The following is a 16,257-nucleotide window of genomic DNA, read 5'->3' as shown; positions in this document are numbered from 1 at the left end:
AGAACTACATTAAGAAACATTGCGAGTTGGCTTTCATTTGCTGGTGGGTACAGAACGTGTCAGACTTGCATTTGAAGGAGTTTCTGTGGAAATCTGTTTTTAGGAAGCATCCTGTGCTGAAGGCAGATGAAGATTGTTTAATGGAGCCTCTTGGCAAAGCTTAGCTATAAAAAAATATATATTAACTGACCTCAGAATTATTTCCTCATTGCTTTGGCTTCTGTATATGAAATAACTGGGTGAGCAAAAAAATGAATCATTTATACGTTTTTTTTGTTTTTTTTTGGTAAATGGTGCATGGTTACACCAACACATTCTGATGAGTAAAGCAATTCTGTTTTATAGTTGTAATAAAACAATAATAAATATCTTTCTCGCTGCAGTTAGTAAAACTGCTTCTTGTTATCCACAGTGCATAAACGTCTCAGTGTGATCAGATGCATGACCACAGGGTCATAATTATTCTCGGGTTTAAGCTCTTTTGTCGTGACACTGGATGATGGACTGAACAGTCAATATGACGAAGGCACTGCACTGCAACCCATAATAACAACTTTTGGTGTAGTCGTAACCCATCCATATAGATCAAGGCTCACTCAAACAAGTCTCTGCTATGACAACGTCTACCCCAGAGTCTGAGAACCTACCCCATCTTCATGAAAACCTAAGAAATGTTCCACTGTATTTCATACCTTTGTTATGACTAGGGAAACGGTTTACTTTTACAGTTCCTAGATCTAATAACCTTGATTATGAAGATCTGTTCTTGCATATTGGGGTTTGGGGGGGTTCAATTTTCACCGTTCGTATCCAGTTGCCCCCACGTAAACCCCCACAATTCCTCCTTGTAGAACTTGGCCATACAAAAGGTACATTAACTCCTCACAGCTAGTCTTTGAAATCCAAGAAAATGGTGCATGTTGAAGTTTTATTTATTTATTTATTAAATGACTTCCGTGTTGTGTTTCTTCTTCAGGTCAGGCACGGGGTGAGGTAAAATGCTGATCTTTAATTCCTCATCTGCCTTTGCCTGACGGTTTGGTTGGGAGGCACAGCGGCACCTCGAGCAACGCTCTCTCCAATGACCCCTCAGCACCACGGCCACAGTGAGGCCCACCAGAGCCAGGGTGAGCGATCCGAAGACCACCAGCAGTGTCAGCTGGACCTTGGTCAGCAGCGAACCCTGCTGGGTCACCACTTCCTTCACGGAGATCTTGAACAAGTGTGTGCTGCCCGACTGGTTCCTGTGCGACGGGTCCGATACATTCCACCTGGCGCCGTGGAGAGTGTGGTCAGGCCGGGGCAGGGTGCCCCTCGAGGAGCCGCTGGTCCAGCTCCCAGGGGTCCAGTTCTGGGATCTTGTTTCCTGCTTGGGTTTCACAGTGGGGTCAGAGCACGTTTTCCCAGTGTAGCCTGGAGGGCAAACGCAGTCGAATCGGTTGATGCGGTCTAAGCAGCGGCCACCATTGAGACAGGGCCCGCTGGCGCAGTCGTCTATGTTGACAGTGCAAAAGCGCCCCTCGAAGCCAGCCTGGCACTCGCAGGAAAAGCGGTTGATGCCGTCGTGACAGGTGGCGCCATTGGCACAGGGGCGCATCAAGCAGTCGTCCACGTTGACCTCACAGCGGGGGCCTACGTACCCTGCCAGGCAACGACAGGACAGCTCTGTAGCGTAACCGTTGTCATCCACGCATGAGCCTCTGTTCTTACAGGGGGACCTGGAGACCAAAACAAACACCCATTGAGAACGAACCATGGCCAGCAGCACTCGCCATGCAGCTCTGAGTTTCCCAAGACTGTGTCTCAGTGTGACTCAGTAATTTGCACTGGCAAGTTTAACTAGAATCTGCAATTCCCCAGGCCAGCAACAAGAAAATGCCTGAATCCCCTCCCCCCATGGGTGGATTTCCCCTGTTTAACAGAATCACTGAAAACCCATGATTACACTGATGAATGCGTTAGATAAATCATTTCTCTACTTGACTGAGTTTAAAGTTATGGATGCTCTCTCACCTGGCCTGCTGACAAGGCCCTGACTTCAACTCGCAGTCCTTGCCATGAAAACCGTTGGCACAGATACAGGAATACTCCCCATCACTAGCAATACAGGTGGCACCATTCTGACAGGGGCGCTGATTGGCACACACGTTAATATCTGGTGGAGAAGTAAATCAGTACAACCACTGAAAAACACAGTTCAGATAGACCACTTTACAACTATCGGCTCATCAGCTGTACTTTGAAACACTCGAAGGCTTAAAGAATCTTGTGAAATTGTGAAAAAAAGAATTTGTAGACTGTTTCAGTGACAAGTTTTTCAATAATATGTAGCAATACTACCATTGAATACTTGATAGTTATGGATGAGTAACTTTGAGAAAGTTGACAACTGAGGTGGGTTTATTTTTGATGGCTGTCATGACCGTTTTCTGTGTCCCCGATTTCAATTCAAACGCACTAAGATCCCAGTTCATACCCCCCTCTGTAATGGCATGGACGTTTGTCCATATTGGATCATTATGTTTGTCCATACTGTACTCCTGTTGTGAGCACGCTGAAAACGGGTTTGGCCTGTAATTTCATCACCTTGACCTGGAGGTCAGCGGGTGCCCACAATCCTTGTCTGTCACTCAATTAACCTGTGTAATGAACATCCAGAGATAGCTGTAAGAATTCTACTCTTCTGATGTGCATTAGGACTTGTTGTCATGTATTCCTGCTCTTAGTTGTGAGGTCTATCTGCTATTGCAGAATGTGCTACAAAGCCATTGTTATTTTTGGGGGTACTTTTTAACGTGATAATCTGAACAGATGATCTGAATGCAGTGCGGGGCACTCCTGACTCACCTCTATCACAGAAGCGCCCCGTCCAGCTGCTTTCGCAGGTACACTGCCAGGGCTGCTGACACGTCCCATGGACGCAGCCCGGCTTGCGGGCACAGTCATCACACAGCTCCCCCTCCCAGCCTGGGTCACACCTGCAACAGATGACATTAACAACCACTGAAACAATGTATCCAGTTTTACAGATACGCCGCTGAAAAATAATCCTGTATATATCACTGATAAATTAATATAGGTAATTTATTATTTATTATATCTACTATTGCTTTCTACAGGCACTTATTAGCATTAATATGAGGACTACCTTATTGAAAGCGAATAAGATACTGCACACCGATCATTCTGAATTGGGTTCAATTTGGCCAGGACTGTACTTGTGCGACGTCGTTCTTATTGAAGGGTTTTGCTTGTTTTGGAAGGGGGACAATTATCTATTCAGGGATACGGAGATATTGAAATAACAATTGGTTTCTTTTTGTGGTTAAGTGTGGTCTTGTCACTACTTTCCTCATGCATTGACACAGAACTGACAGCAGGGGGAGCCCACACAACAACAGTGTGTCCTGTTCTGTGATTCGGTTTGACAAGCCAAAGGAAAGCTGTCTTTGAGGCAAAGCAGAGGATTAAAAAGCTATTTTGTATTATTACTGTTTTTCATTTTTTTGTATTTATGCCATAAATGTCTTTGCCTTGACTGCAGTGTACCGCAGTACACTATATTAAAATGTACACTATCAGCAGATTAAAAGCATGGTAAACATCAATGAATACCAGTAACACATGCCTGCTGGGTAGAGCAAAGGTTTGCTGGGGCTGGCGGATCGCTTCATGTGATTACGAAACTTGCTCCACATTAAAGAAGACCTGGAGCATAGGCAGAAGTTAAACATGATTTAAAGTCAGACTAATACACCAATTTAGAGAAGACAGACAGGGTTGTACTTGGACTGGGGCGAGCCAGCAGGAATAGCCTGGGGTGATCTAAATACCTCTCTTTCAGCTCTAAAGGCGGGTCCATGTGTAGAGGATTTGGAAGCTCAGCTTGTTGCTTGTATTAACTGTCTTGTGTAGGTGTAAATGTTCTGGCGGTTATTAGCAGGCAGGTACCCATGTGGTTGGCGGGAGTACAGGAGAGCAGGATTCCAAGCAGTCCCCCCAGTTCTCTGCTGTTTGGACTGTGCTATTAGGTGGCAGATGTATGTGGACACTGCAATTTCTTAGTCTATGGCTGTGATTAATATTCTGGCTCTCTTATCCCGTTTAGCAGCCTCAAACTACATAATAATTCCAGTTAAATCTTCACTAATATGAATAGCCCTAACTTCGAAAAGCTCACATGTTCTTATATGAAGCACGCACACATGGTGATGGTTAAGGGGTCTACTTAAATCGCGGTACATCTACGTATTTTTCGCTGGTAGGTTATGGAATAAAATTAGGATTTCGCGGGCCTGTTTAAACATTAAATAAACAGAAGTAGACAGTATTTCAGAGCACTATAAAAGTCTAAAAATAGTAAGTTTCCTTACTAAAACAGAGTGCTGTCATTTGTTAAAGGCAAGCATGCAACATCCCTCAGCAGTTGCTGCTGACATTCTCTGTCCGGTGTGGACTTGCCCATACATTGAGACTGCACGTTCTGCATCCTGGCTGGAAGTGTAACAAAGCTTTGCCAAGTTATACAGATGTGGAAATCGATTAGAAACAGGCCCAAAACTCGGTTACCCAAGGGCATCTGGCATACTTGAATAAAGGCAGTATATGCAGCACGTTCGTTGTCATGTTATTTGTTCCATCCAATAACTAATTTTATTAGTACAGAGTCAAAACAAAGAAAACGTGCCTATTCGGGTCTAAAACCCTAACTGCGTTTATAAAGAAAGCGGCGGCTTGTCTGAAGCGAGGTGGCTGTGCTGGATCGTACCTGTAATGTTGATTTTAACTTGGCTGCAACTGACAGGAATACTTTTTGTCTGGGCCGACTTTCCAGTTTGTTTTCTCAAAGCTGTTTATTTCAGCATCCTCTGTGTATCGTACCATTCAGTGAAGGTGTGATTCTGAAGCTAAATACCGACCAATCGTATTTTCTCTAAAGACACATTATATGATGTGCAAAACAATGGCCTCCATCTGCATGTACAGTTTCTTTGGGAAATATCTTGACACGATCATCAGCCGAAATATACTTTTTGTTTGCTTTGCCGTCCTTTTCTGGTATTTTAACTCTAACGCTGAAAACTATTTTTTAGCAACCTAAATCAAAACAATGCAGCACTTACTTTGTCCCACCCCCCACTGTACAGCACAGGTCACACAGAAAAGCCAGTACAGACGCACTGTACAGGCTGATTAAAGCATTGTTGTCATTTGAACAGTAAACAAGAACGTTAATCGCTTTGGAGTATTTTTTTGTAAATGTTATTTGTCTAAGGACTTTTTTTTGTCTTAAGTGCAATGCACCCAAGACGACGAAGGAATAAAAAAAGCCCATCTTCAGGAGGAAGATGCGTAGTTTGCGTCGCTTGCATTGTGTGGTAGTTCATTTAAACGAGGTTTCTTTTTTTTTTTCTCCTTCCGTACTTGTCCTGCATGCCGTGACCCCTCAATTTCCCGATGTCCGCGATTTAGGTAGACTCCCTTAGTAATGGTGAATAGTGTATTTTTTATGGTAATTCATTTGAAGCTGTTTATTGAAGAAAATGCTTTGAACTCTCCTTGCAGACACTTCAATTCTACACTTCCAGTCAGATTCTAAAGGCTGCCTGAAGGAACGCAGGTGACGTTGAGACACGTAAAATGCAGGAAAAGCAGAGGTTGGTACAAGGGCGAGCCAAAACGTGACGTTTTGCAAAATATCAAATACACATTTAACACATGTGGGAGACTATGAGAAGTGATGGTAATACATATTGGGTGAGACTTGCTGGAATTGTTTTATTGGCCCCATTTCCTTTAAAGAAGCGTTGATGTTTTTGGTGGTTAAGTATCCAATTCAATTGAACAGGTCTACAGCTTTGATTTCACAAAGCAGAGGAACCCTGGTTTTAAATGCACTTCACTTTTTTTTTTTGTTTTTACAATATGACAATACCAGGATTTAAATAATGAGTAGCTGGACAAGTCATAATATTGCTAGAAAATGTATTTTAAAACCTTGCGTAATGCTCGATGAAAATATCAGAGGCACAAAACAGAACTTTTTTTTTTTTTTTTTTTTTTTAACCAAAACAAGGAGTCTTTTGACAATAACTTCCTATTAGCTAATGATAACCCATAGGATGCAAGTTCCAGGGCTGTTGTATAGCATCATTTTCCAAAGAACAGCTGTCATTTTCACCAGAGTCTACCCTTGAGCATCTAGCCACATGTTGGGATAAGCTGGGTTTTTAGTAGTGCATTCTACATCAAGGATTGGGGGTTGATGCAATCCAGGGTGACGCTCCAGGGCTGTAAAATGCTCTAATCAAACCCATCTTATCGGTGGATCAGGTCAGCTGCTCAGTTTCCTAACTATACTCTTACCTGCAAATGCCGTTCTCATCGCAGTGCCCATGGCCCAGGTCACAGCCTGCTTTGCAGCCTGCTCCTGAAACACAAGAAAAGCAGTAACTCTTAGTATTCCAGTGAATCACTTGACCGAACAACAAGAAGTGTACAATGGTTGACTTGTGAATCCAGCCTCAACAATGCCAACTATGTCCATGGTGGCTAGTGGGTTCACTGTTAAGGCTTGTGCATTTGACTGTGTCGTGTTTACAAGCACCCTTGAAATGGTGTCATTGCTGAACACAGTGTGCAGTGGGATACCCAGGTCCAGATTTCCTCTGTTCTCTAGATACTCCTTCTCTTATGTACTTAATGTTCGCAGTTGCCTACCAATAGGGATGGACCGTTTTGAAAAAAACTGAAGGAGTTAAACGGTGAAAGACGACTTATGAAACTGCAACAGGAAGCGGAGAGGAAGTGAGAACAATGGCTTCATTGTTGTAAAGGAACAGCTGCAGTGAAAGCTGGGATTGAGAGGATATGGAAATGAAGACACTGTCAGAACAGGCCCGACAAAGCCAATTTATTATCAGGAGAAGGGGGTGGGGAAGACATCTTGATATTCATGAAGCTGTTCAAGACGTTGGCTACTTTTAAGTTTCATGAATTAGTTAAAGGTGTGAGAATAGGGCCCATTGTTGACTTCTTTCTTCGTTATCTTGCTCCCAAATTTGTCATTGACCTAGACAGGGAACAGGCTCTCATGTCACAGGTTTGATAAAAACCAGATACTTACGGCAGCTTTTACCTTGAGCATTGCCCGCTGTTTTCAACTCTCAAGGCAACAGTATTTCATGATATGCCTGAACTCCAATCAATATTTGTACACAGTTACAATGTCAGTTCAAGATGTTTACTTGTTAAGGGTTAAATCATGATGTCATATAGCCGAAGGACCCCCCCTACCCAAACACACACACACGCACGCACACAGAGCTTCAGAGAAACACAAACCTGACCAATACAAGAAAAGCAAAAAGGCCTATCAGCAATGTATTGTACAAACCTAGAAAGTAAAATAACGTCAGTCATGTAGTTAACAGGTTTAAACCTTTGATCACATTACATTACTATGGTTGGCTGTCATCCCTTCACTGCTGAGCAAATATTTCATAGACACCCATCAAAAACTACCTTCTCGATACAGAACATTTGGTTTTCTTTTGTAAAGTAGCACTTTCATTTATTGAAGTGCAGTTTACAGACATTTCAGTTGTAGGATACTCCTAGGTGTGACTCGGTACTTCAATCCACCTTTTGATATCCCAAGACAAATACTGCTTTTAGTGTGTGCTAAACAGTGGGCAGTGGACACCAATAAACTACATTCCCAGAGTGCATTATGATTGAGCTGTGAGAGTTTAGATGAGTGAGGATTTTTTTTTTTTTTTGGTTTGTTTGTTTTATTTTATACTTTCAGCTAAAAAAAAAAAAAAAAAAAAAAAATCACGTTCATTTTTTATAGTTACTCTTTAAGAATTTCTAGTGGCACATGTGCGCCTAAATTAAAATGTATGCTCGCTCAAGCACATTTTTAGTTCCATATGCGACCAAATTAATCGCGCTGTAGAGCCCTGTTGTGATGTTGTTTTGTTTCCGATTCAGTTCCTGAGAAGAATAGCCGCCGCAATTATTATTATTGAGGTGTACTTGCCGCTCGATGTGTGTTATTGTTTTGTGTAACACATTGATATCCTGTCGGTTAAGAAAAGGCTCAGTGCAAAAGCTTGTTTAATATTGTCTTTATTACGCTGGCCAGAGCGCCAGAATTACAACTGCATTGTCATATTTTCTACATTTTCTTAATTCTCAAATTAATAAATCAAAACCCGGGTAGTAAAAAGAGACCCGGGTAGTGTTGGGTAATTTAAAACCCGGGTTTTCAGGTGTTTTAGTGTGAGAGGTCCCGGGTTCGCGCCCGCCCTCCGCATGTGTGTGGGTTGCCTCGCTCTGTACGATGCGTCTGGCTGCTGGAACCGAGGTTCGCTACTAGCGCGCATATATATATATATATATATATATATATATATATATATATATATATATATATATATATATATATATATATATATATATATATATATATATGAGTATATATATATACAGTCTAACTTCACTATAACAAACTTTTCTTATAATGAACACCCGTTAATGATCCCAACAGCAAGAACTGTTTTTTCCAATGTAAATTAGCCCTATTAGAACGATCACGCACAGGATCAACCCGGATTCAACGATCTCAGTACTGACTGACACTGAACTTCCTCCAGTGTCAAGTGTGTTATCCTCTCAGTGAAAACAAAGACCATGGTTGACTAATTCAAAGATAACACTAATTCAAAGATGACCTATTGTAGTAAATGACAAATGCAATCGTTGCCTGTCAGTCATCTCTACCTTTATTAAAACAGAGCACAGATTAATCAGCTAATGCCCATAAATTAACCAATCAAAAATTGTAATCGATTGACAGCCCTAAAATTTTATTTATATATTGCACAACATTACAGGCTAAAATCATTTAATTATCTTGTCCACATCTGCCTAACTTAAGGGTGATAGGATCTGAAGTTTTTGCAAGTGGGGATGAAATAATAGTACTTGATCTGCATTTCTGGTGGGGGTGTATTTGTAGGGACACTGAAGGCTGATTGTATAAGCTTTCCCTTGTGCTAGTCACCCTGCTCTATTGCAAATTGCTCTGATCTATTAGTATTTTCAATTTGCTTTTGTTACTGGCTATTAAAAAAAACAATTGCACTGTCCTTTTGTGAAGGGACTGGCTTTGCTCCTGGCGCGAGGTCGTCTCTCTGCGCTGGTAATGCGTGTTGTGTGGCAGCTGTCATCTCAGAACAGCTTACATTTGTTCACTTGCAGTTGGAATGCAGAGCACTTTTAGACAGACAATAGTGTGAAGTGTCTCCATGGAAATGTACCATATGCTGTACGGAAGTGTGAAGTGTTCTAACAACTCCAATTCACATTTTATTTAGAGAAGAGTTTCCCTGACATGTTTTGGGAAGATGCACAGCTGCTCAAAGTATATGGGATACGCTGGCCTTGAAAACTAAGCCAAACCTGGCTGCCACATTCCTACGTAAGACTCTTCTCGCTTAGATAGAGACTACAGTGGTAAGAGCTTGAGGGTTCACACATGGATAGTTAATAAGTGACTTGTCTCATTGCAATTGGCAAGCAAGCTGTTCTCAGAAACTTACAAGTTACAACTGCTTCCTTATTTAAGATTAAAAAAACAAACAAATAGTAATTAAAAACTGTTATTACTATGGTTTTACCTCAGTGTTTAAAGGCAGCTCAGGTAACAAGTCAAATATTTTTGGTTGGTTAAACTTGGCTGTCAGCGGACAGCAACCAGTCAAACAAATCAACACATAGTGGATTGAATAAACCACTGCTTATTATTAGAATTATTAATTTATTTGGCAGAAGTCTTTATCCAAGGTGACTTACAGAGACTAGGGTGTGTGGACTATGCATCAGCTGCAGCGTCACTTACAACAACGTCTCACCTAAAAGACGGAGCACAAGGAGGTTGAGTGACTTGCTCAGGGTCACACAGTGAGTCAGTGAGTGAGCTGGGATTTGAACCGGGGAACTCATGGTTACAAGCCCCTTTTCTTTGGCCAGTGGACCACACAGCCTGCTTGAGGGATCCCCGACCTGTGGAGAAATCTATGTGGACTTTCAGAGGCACAAACCCAGGAGTGGAACGGCACTCTTCAGCAGCTCATTGGGCACCTTGCAAGAAAGCTTCTAATTCCAGGGACTGCCTGTGCTGTACCGGCTCCTCAGAATATATTCCACTTTTCACAGGGCACTGAACTGTAAGCTGTTGTAGAAGGGCAGAAAACTCAAACAGCATTTCACTAATGTGTGTGCTGTTCTGTCTAAGACTGGATATATAAAGAAAATAAAACTAACTAACTGCACAAAGATCATATGCACTAGGTCATGTTTCCTCCACCTCAGCTAACCCTGTGCTTGTGCCAGTAACCTGTCAGCTCTTTACCATCTCTAAGGAATTCAGATGTAAACACAGATGGTGTTTTTTTTTCTGTTATGCACAGATTAAAAAAGCTAAAACAAACTTGCACAAAGGTCTTTTCTTACTCTTCGTTGCTACATACTCCCGATGCAATCCGCAGGGATGCAGGTGTTCCAGGAGATGGAATTCCTTACCTAGAGGGCATATGCGTGATTCATACTCCCATCCTAAATTTAACTCGAAGCTACTTCCTGTTTTTCTTTGGCACATCTGGACATCGAAATTAATACAAATGCACAGTTTAAGAAACAAAACAACATGACAGAGAAGGGTTATTTTACATTTTAAAGTAATTATAAGGTGTTTATTACACTGTACTGCTTAGTGCCTTATATCAGCATTACCTGGATTAATATTGGTATATAATAGACAGCCAATGAAAGACTTAATACAAGAACAGGGTTGCAACACTTGGAAAACGCTCTTACTAACTACATATATCATTTGTATATTTTATATGTATGTATTTAACAGGCAAACTTCTATTAATCTACTGGGAGGAATCGACAAACGCAAAACTGTTGATATAGTAAATCTGTCAAAAGACCTCAACCAGCTTGTCACAGTAACAAGAGAGAAGCTGGTGGTCTGTTATCTTGAGTATCAGGCCCTCTCGGTATTGACAGCCTCCTCACAATCCATCTCTCCAATCAGACAAGCTGGAAAATTCTGGTCCTCTTATTCCTATGAATCAGACCGATAAAGAGGCTGCTCAGCTCCTGTGTGATTCTTTTAGTTAAATATAGCTGCAAGGAGGGTGAGGGTACGTATCGGTTACACCAGGATTAGAATTATTTCTCTAGCACTAATCACAAAGTTTAACTGCTTGCCTTCTGCTGATTTTTGTGTCAAAAAATGGGGCCCTGTCATGGCAACTGTCCACATCATGGCACTAAAACAGAGGGTTCAACAGAGGGTTCACATCCAGTCTGGCATCCTGATTTCTGATTCCGGTCTCCGCTGAGGACCCCTGCCTCTTGCCCCTTGCCCCTCAGTCATGCGGAATGTTTTCATTTTAAAACCAGGTGGATCTAATTTTATATCCTGCACCCTCTGGATGTGAAACTCAATCTCCCCGCCAGGCAAGTTGGTGCAGTTCACAAATGTGGATTCAATTTCCAAAGCTGATTCCTGGCAGCAGTGAGCAGACTGCCCCAGCACGCGCCGGGAAGTAGAGGAGCGAGGGGGGGCAGAGAAGTTGGATCTGATGCGGGGTGGTAATTAGATCATAGTATGAGATCAAGTATCATTCAATTTCAGCATCCACTCAGCTGCTTAGGTACTTAACAAAATGTTTACCCTGGATAGCCCAGCTGATACATAGTACATCATCTTGTTTCCATTAGCAAGGATCTTGCCTGTATCCAGTTTTACTGCTAAGGTAGATCACTGTGACCAGGGGCTCCCCCAAGTGCACTGTGAGATGGCATTCTAACACCCACATGTCTGTCTGCAGCTACTGTACAATATATCACTGGATCTCACAAGATAAAGATGGGCACTGTCATTCAGTGTTACAGCATCTCTATTTGAAAATGAAGGAGGCGCTGGTACGTTACATGTACTGTCTGGACACATTATTAGGACCTGTATCTAATATTGGGTTGGGCCACCTCTTATCAATTGTGCTGCTCCCACATCTCCAGACGCTGGCCTCGATCAAAAGCACCTGTGTACTGTAAATCGTGCGAGAGCTGAAGACTGGTATGACCAAGTGGAAGATGAGGAACCACACCACATGTGAATATGAAGAGCCAAGGAAAACCCCTGAACAGTGGTGCCCCTTGTCAACATCTTATAAACCCGAGGAACTATACTAGCTCAGTGACAGGTCTGGTCTTGGCTGTCGTTTTGGAGCCACAAGCTATGAATGAATGAATGAACGAATTAATGAATGAAGCTCTAAGCAGGGATCACATGTCACATCACATGATCAGCCTAATTTGCATCTCTGATTCAGGATGATGCCAAATCTGATCCAGTAGGCAGATCCTAATAAAGTGGCTATGGGGATGCTTCTCTGCGTCAGGGCCTGGAAAGCTCGTGAAGATAGAGGGCAAAATGGATGCCGCAAAGTACAGAGAAATCCTGGAGGAAAACCTGCTGAAGTCTGCAAGAGACCTGGGACTTGGGAGAAGATTCATCTTCCAGCAGGACAATGACCCCAAACATACAGCCAAAGCCACACTGGAGTGGCTTAAAACAAAAAGGTCAATGTCCTGGAGTGGCTCAGTCAAAGCAAATTGAGACTTCAATCAAATCGAGAATATGTGGAAAGAGTTGAAAATTGCTGTTCACCAAAGGTCCCCATCCAACTTGACGGATCTTGAGCAATTCTGTAAAGAAGAATGGGCAAAAATTGCAGTGTCCAGATGTGCAAAGCTGGTAGAGACTTATCCAAATAGACTCATGGCTGTAATTGCTGCCAAAGGTGCCTCTACCAAATATTGACTCAAGGGGGTGAATACTTATACAATCAATTATTTTCTGTTTTGTATTTGTAATTAATTTAGAACAATTTGTAGATTTTATTTTTCACGTTGACATTATGGACTTTTTTGTGTTGATCAGTGGCAAAAACTCCTAATTAAATCCATTTTGATTCCAAACACAATACAATGTGGAAAAGTCCAAGGGGGTGAATACTTTTGAGAGCCACTGTAAATTTGCTTTCAGTTACAAGAAGTAATTTGGGCTATTTTTTGGCTATTTTTAAAGTGACTTTGGGCTATAAACCCAGCAGAAATCTAGAAACCCTGTCTTTCTCCTTTAAAAAAAATAGGAGTTAAACTAGAAATTATGGCCGTTAGTTCCCTGGGATCCCATGCTTGCAAGTTTTTCCATCTCTGCCTGCCAGTATGTAAGGATTACATAGAACCAAAAGACAAGTTATCTTAAAATTATAAAAAAAAAATTGATTGCGCTGTATGTGACAAAAGCTGTCAGCTGATTAGAGAATAAATAAGTCCACTGCCCACCCAGTCCTAGTTATGAAAACACCTGCTTATGTGATTCATTGCAGAGTCAGAAGTGTCGACCACACAGTAAATGTACATTCTGTAACACAGGATTAATGTGCATTTGCAAATCCAAACTGTTCAAGTGTGTTTTGCAGCAATCAAAGCTATTACTGAAGTTGTATCCGTTTCTAATGCAGATCAGACCTGGTTGCTCTAGTGTGGGTAAATTCATTTGTATGGCAGTGTGCAAAACAGCTCAGAGAGGATCACTCAGAACAGAAATACATTATCGCAGGCTTTCTATACAATGTAATTAGTTCATACAATGAACATCGTCTTTTGTAAAAGTGTATGTTAAGGGTTCTCAAACCTGTATGTCTTACAAGATATACATATACTGGTGCACAAATGAAACTCAACATGCAGTTCTAATGGATTTAATCAATTATTTTAAACGTAGATATCAAACAAAATCTAAGAAAATGTTAATAAAAATACAGATCCATGAATCCTGATAAGTTTTCAGTATGAAACTCTGTCAAAATGAAAACATTACAAAGTTAGCATCGGGTATGAGCTCCCTAAGCAAGAACACAATCCTGGCAGTGTTGACACATAGACCTGATCAGCCTCTGGATAGACTTCTGTGGGATGTTCCGGCACTCTACCTGCGCAGCAGCAGCCAGCTAGCGAAGGTTGGCAGGTCGCGGTTGTCTCCTGTGGATGGCACTGGCGATTTGGTCCCACAGATAGTCTATTGGACTCGGGTCAGGAGATAAACCTGGCCACGGCAAGACCTTGACATTGTTTTCTTGAAGTCATGCAATTGTAATCCTAGCACTGTGTGGTCTTGCATTGTCCTGCTGGAAAATTGACTCTTCTGGATTGGCTTGCAGGAACGGAAAAATTGTTGCCTCAAGGACTTTGTCAGTGTATTGATGAGCAGTAAGGTTAACCTCAATCTGTTCCATTCCATTCCCAATGCCTAATTCCACGATTCTGTCCGCGATTCCACAGTCGTGGAAAATCAGTAGACCTACTATATATATATATATATATATATATATATATATATATATATATATATATATATATATATATATATATATATTTTCTATAATATATATATATAAATTATATCAATGTCTGCGTTATTTGTTTTAGTTATATGCTGTTATGCTGTCAGGAACCAAAAAGAATGTGAACTTATTTTCAAACTAGATACTCTGGAGCCATTTGGAAAGAGCATTCTATTCTGAGATCTTTAACATCAACATCATCAACATTCTGGAATTTTGTTTAAAAGACTACTTGTTTGTTTGTTTGTTTGTTTGTTTGTTTTTATCAATTTCTTAAAGTACTGTCTTTTGTATTCAGCCGATGAAGGATGTATAGTCCGAAATGTCCTGATAATTGATTCGTAATCAATTAATCTACCTTTTTAAGTACCTAGAATATATTTTATTTTTCCCTTTATATATATATACATATATATATACACACACACACACACACACACACACACACACACACATATTATTTGTGACGGGCAGAGACACTGCACATGAAAATACAAGCATGTTTTTGTGGCTGGCAGCCATCAGGCTCCAGGCTCTTCATCCGCTCCTGAGCCACAAAAACACATATTTTCATGTGCAGAGCATCTGCCCGTCACAGCATACATACATATTTGGTCAGTTGCCAAATTAAAAAGAAAATGTTGGCAAAACCGTCTAAACCCATCCTTGAATTGCAGCTGTAAACTAAGAGCAGTGGAATTGGGTTTATGAATCGCAGTTATGCTGTTTCTTTAAAACATGCAAACACACAGTATCCCAAAGCGGTTAACTTCCTTGTTTCCTGTTCACATGACAACGCTGTATTAATCAGCCCATCAGTGCGTCTGTACTGGCTTTTCTGTGACCTCTACTGTACAGCAGGAGGTGGGACAAAGTCAGTGTTTCATTGTTATTTTGATTTAGGTTGCTAAAATCAAGTTTTCAGCATTAGAGGTAAAATACCGAAAATGGACGACAAAGCAAAAAAAAAAAAGCAAAATATAGTTCGGCTGAGGATCGTGTCAAGAAATTTCCCAAAGAAACTTCAGATGCAGATGGAGGTAATTGTTTTGCACATCTTCTGTTGTGACTTTGGAGAAAATACGATCAATCGCTATTTAGCTTTAGAATCGCACATTAAACTAAAGGCTACTATAGAGGCTGCTAAACAGAAAGTAAAACAAATAACAGCTTTCAGAAAACTTGAAAGTCAGCGTAAACAAAAAATATTCTTGTCAGTTGTAGCCAAGTTAAATCATTACAGGCACGATCCAGCACAGCCACCTCGCTTCTGACAAGCCGCCGCTTACTTTATAAACGCAGTTAGGGTTTTAGACCCGAATAGGCACGTTTTCTTTGTTTTGACTCTGTACTAATAAAATTAGTTATTGGATGGGACAAATAACATGACAACGAATGTGCTGCATATACTGCCTTTATTCAAGTTTGCCAGATACTCTTGGGTAACCGAGTTTTGGGATTGTTCTTATCGATTTCTACATCTGTAACTTGGCAAAGCTTTGCCTTACACTTCCAGCCAGTTCAGTGGATGCAGACGTGCAGTCTCAATGTATGGGCAAGTCCACACGGAGAATGTCGGCAGCAGCTGCTGAGGGATGTTGCATGCTTGCCTTTAACAAATGACAGCACTCTGTTTTAGTAAAGAAGCAAGTACCACTATTTTTGTCTTTTATAGTGCTCTGAAATATTATCTACTTATTTAATGCTTAAACAGGCCTGTGAAATGTCTACAAAATCCTAATTTTATTCCATAACCTACCCG

General features: G+C 41.2%; 1 protein-coding gene and 1 long non-coding RNA gene across 4 annotated transcripts in view; one reads left to right on the top strand and one right to left on the bottom strand.

Moving 5' to 3' along the window:
* Positions 1-232: 232 nt before the first annotated feature.
* LOC121316764 (protein delta homolog 2-like) overlaps positions 233-16,257 on the bottom strand; it is an 18,980-nt gene continuing 2,955 nt past the window's right edge. For both annotated transcript variants that reach the window (XM_041251930.1, XM_041251929.1), the window contains 4 exons: positions 6,367-6,430; positions 2,848-2,978; positions 2,014-2,155; positions 233-1,718 (listed from right to left, as the gene is read on the bottom strand). In XM_041251930.1, the coding sequence (XP_041107864.1) occupies positions 944-1,718; positions 2,014-2,155; positions 2,848-2,978; positions 6,367-6,430 (1,112 nt within the window). In that variant the 3' untranslated portion in view covers positions 233-943. The remainder of the gene's footprint in view (positions 1,719-2,013; positions 2,156-2,847; positions 2,979-6,366; positions 6,431-16,257) is intronic.
* The window catches only part of LOC121316767, a 16,711-nt gene continuing 15,947 nt past the window's right edge, over positions 15,494-16,257 (top strand). Inside the window, exon 1 of one of the 2 annotated variants that reach the window (XR_005950449.1) lies at positions 15,494-15,535. This is a non-coding gene — a long non-coding RNA (uncharacterized LOC121316767). The remainder of the gene's footprint in view (positions 15,536-16,257) is intronic. The other variant, XR_005950451.1, reaches the window with a different exon arrangement.

Source organism: Polyodon spathula, chromosome 6, assembly GCF_017654505.1.
Source record: "Polyodon spathula isolate WHYD16114869_AA chromosome 6, ASM1765450v1, whole genome shotgun sequence".
In the NCBI taxonomy this organism is placed as follows: domain Eukaryota; kingdom Metazoa; phylum Chordata; class Actinopteri; order Acipenseriformes; family Polyodontidae; genus Polyodon; species Polyodon spathula.
Note: the sequence above shows the minus strand (reverse complement) of the source record. Positions and strands in the feature narration are given on the sequence as shown.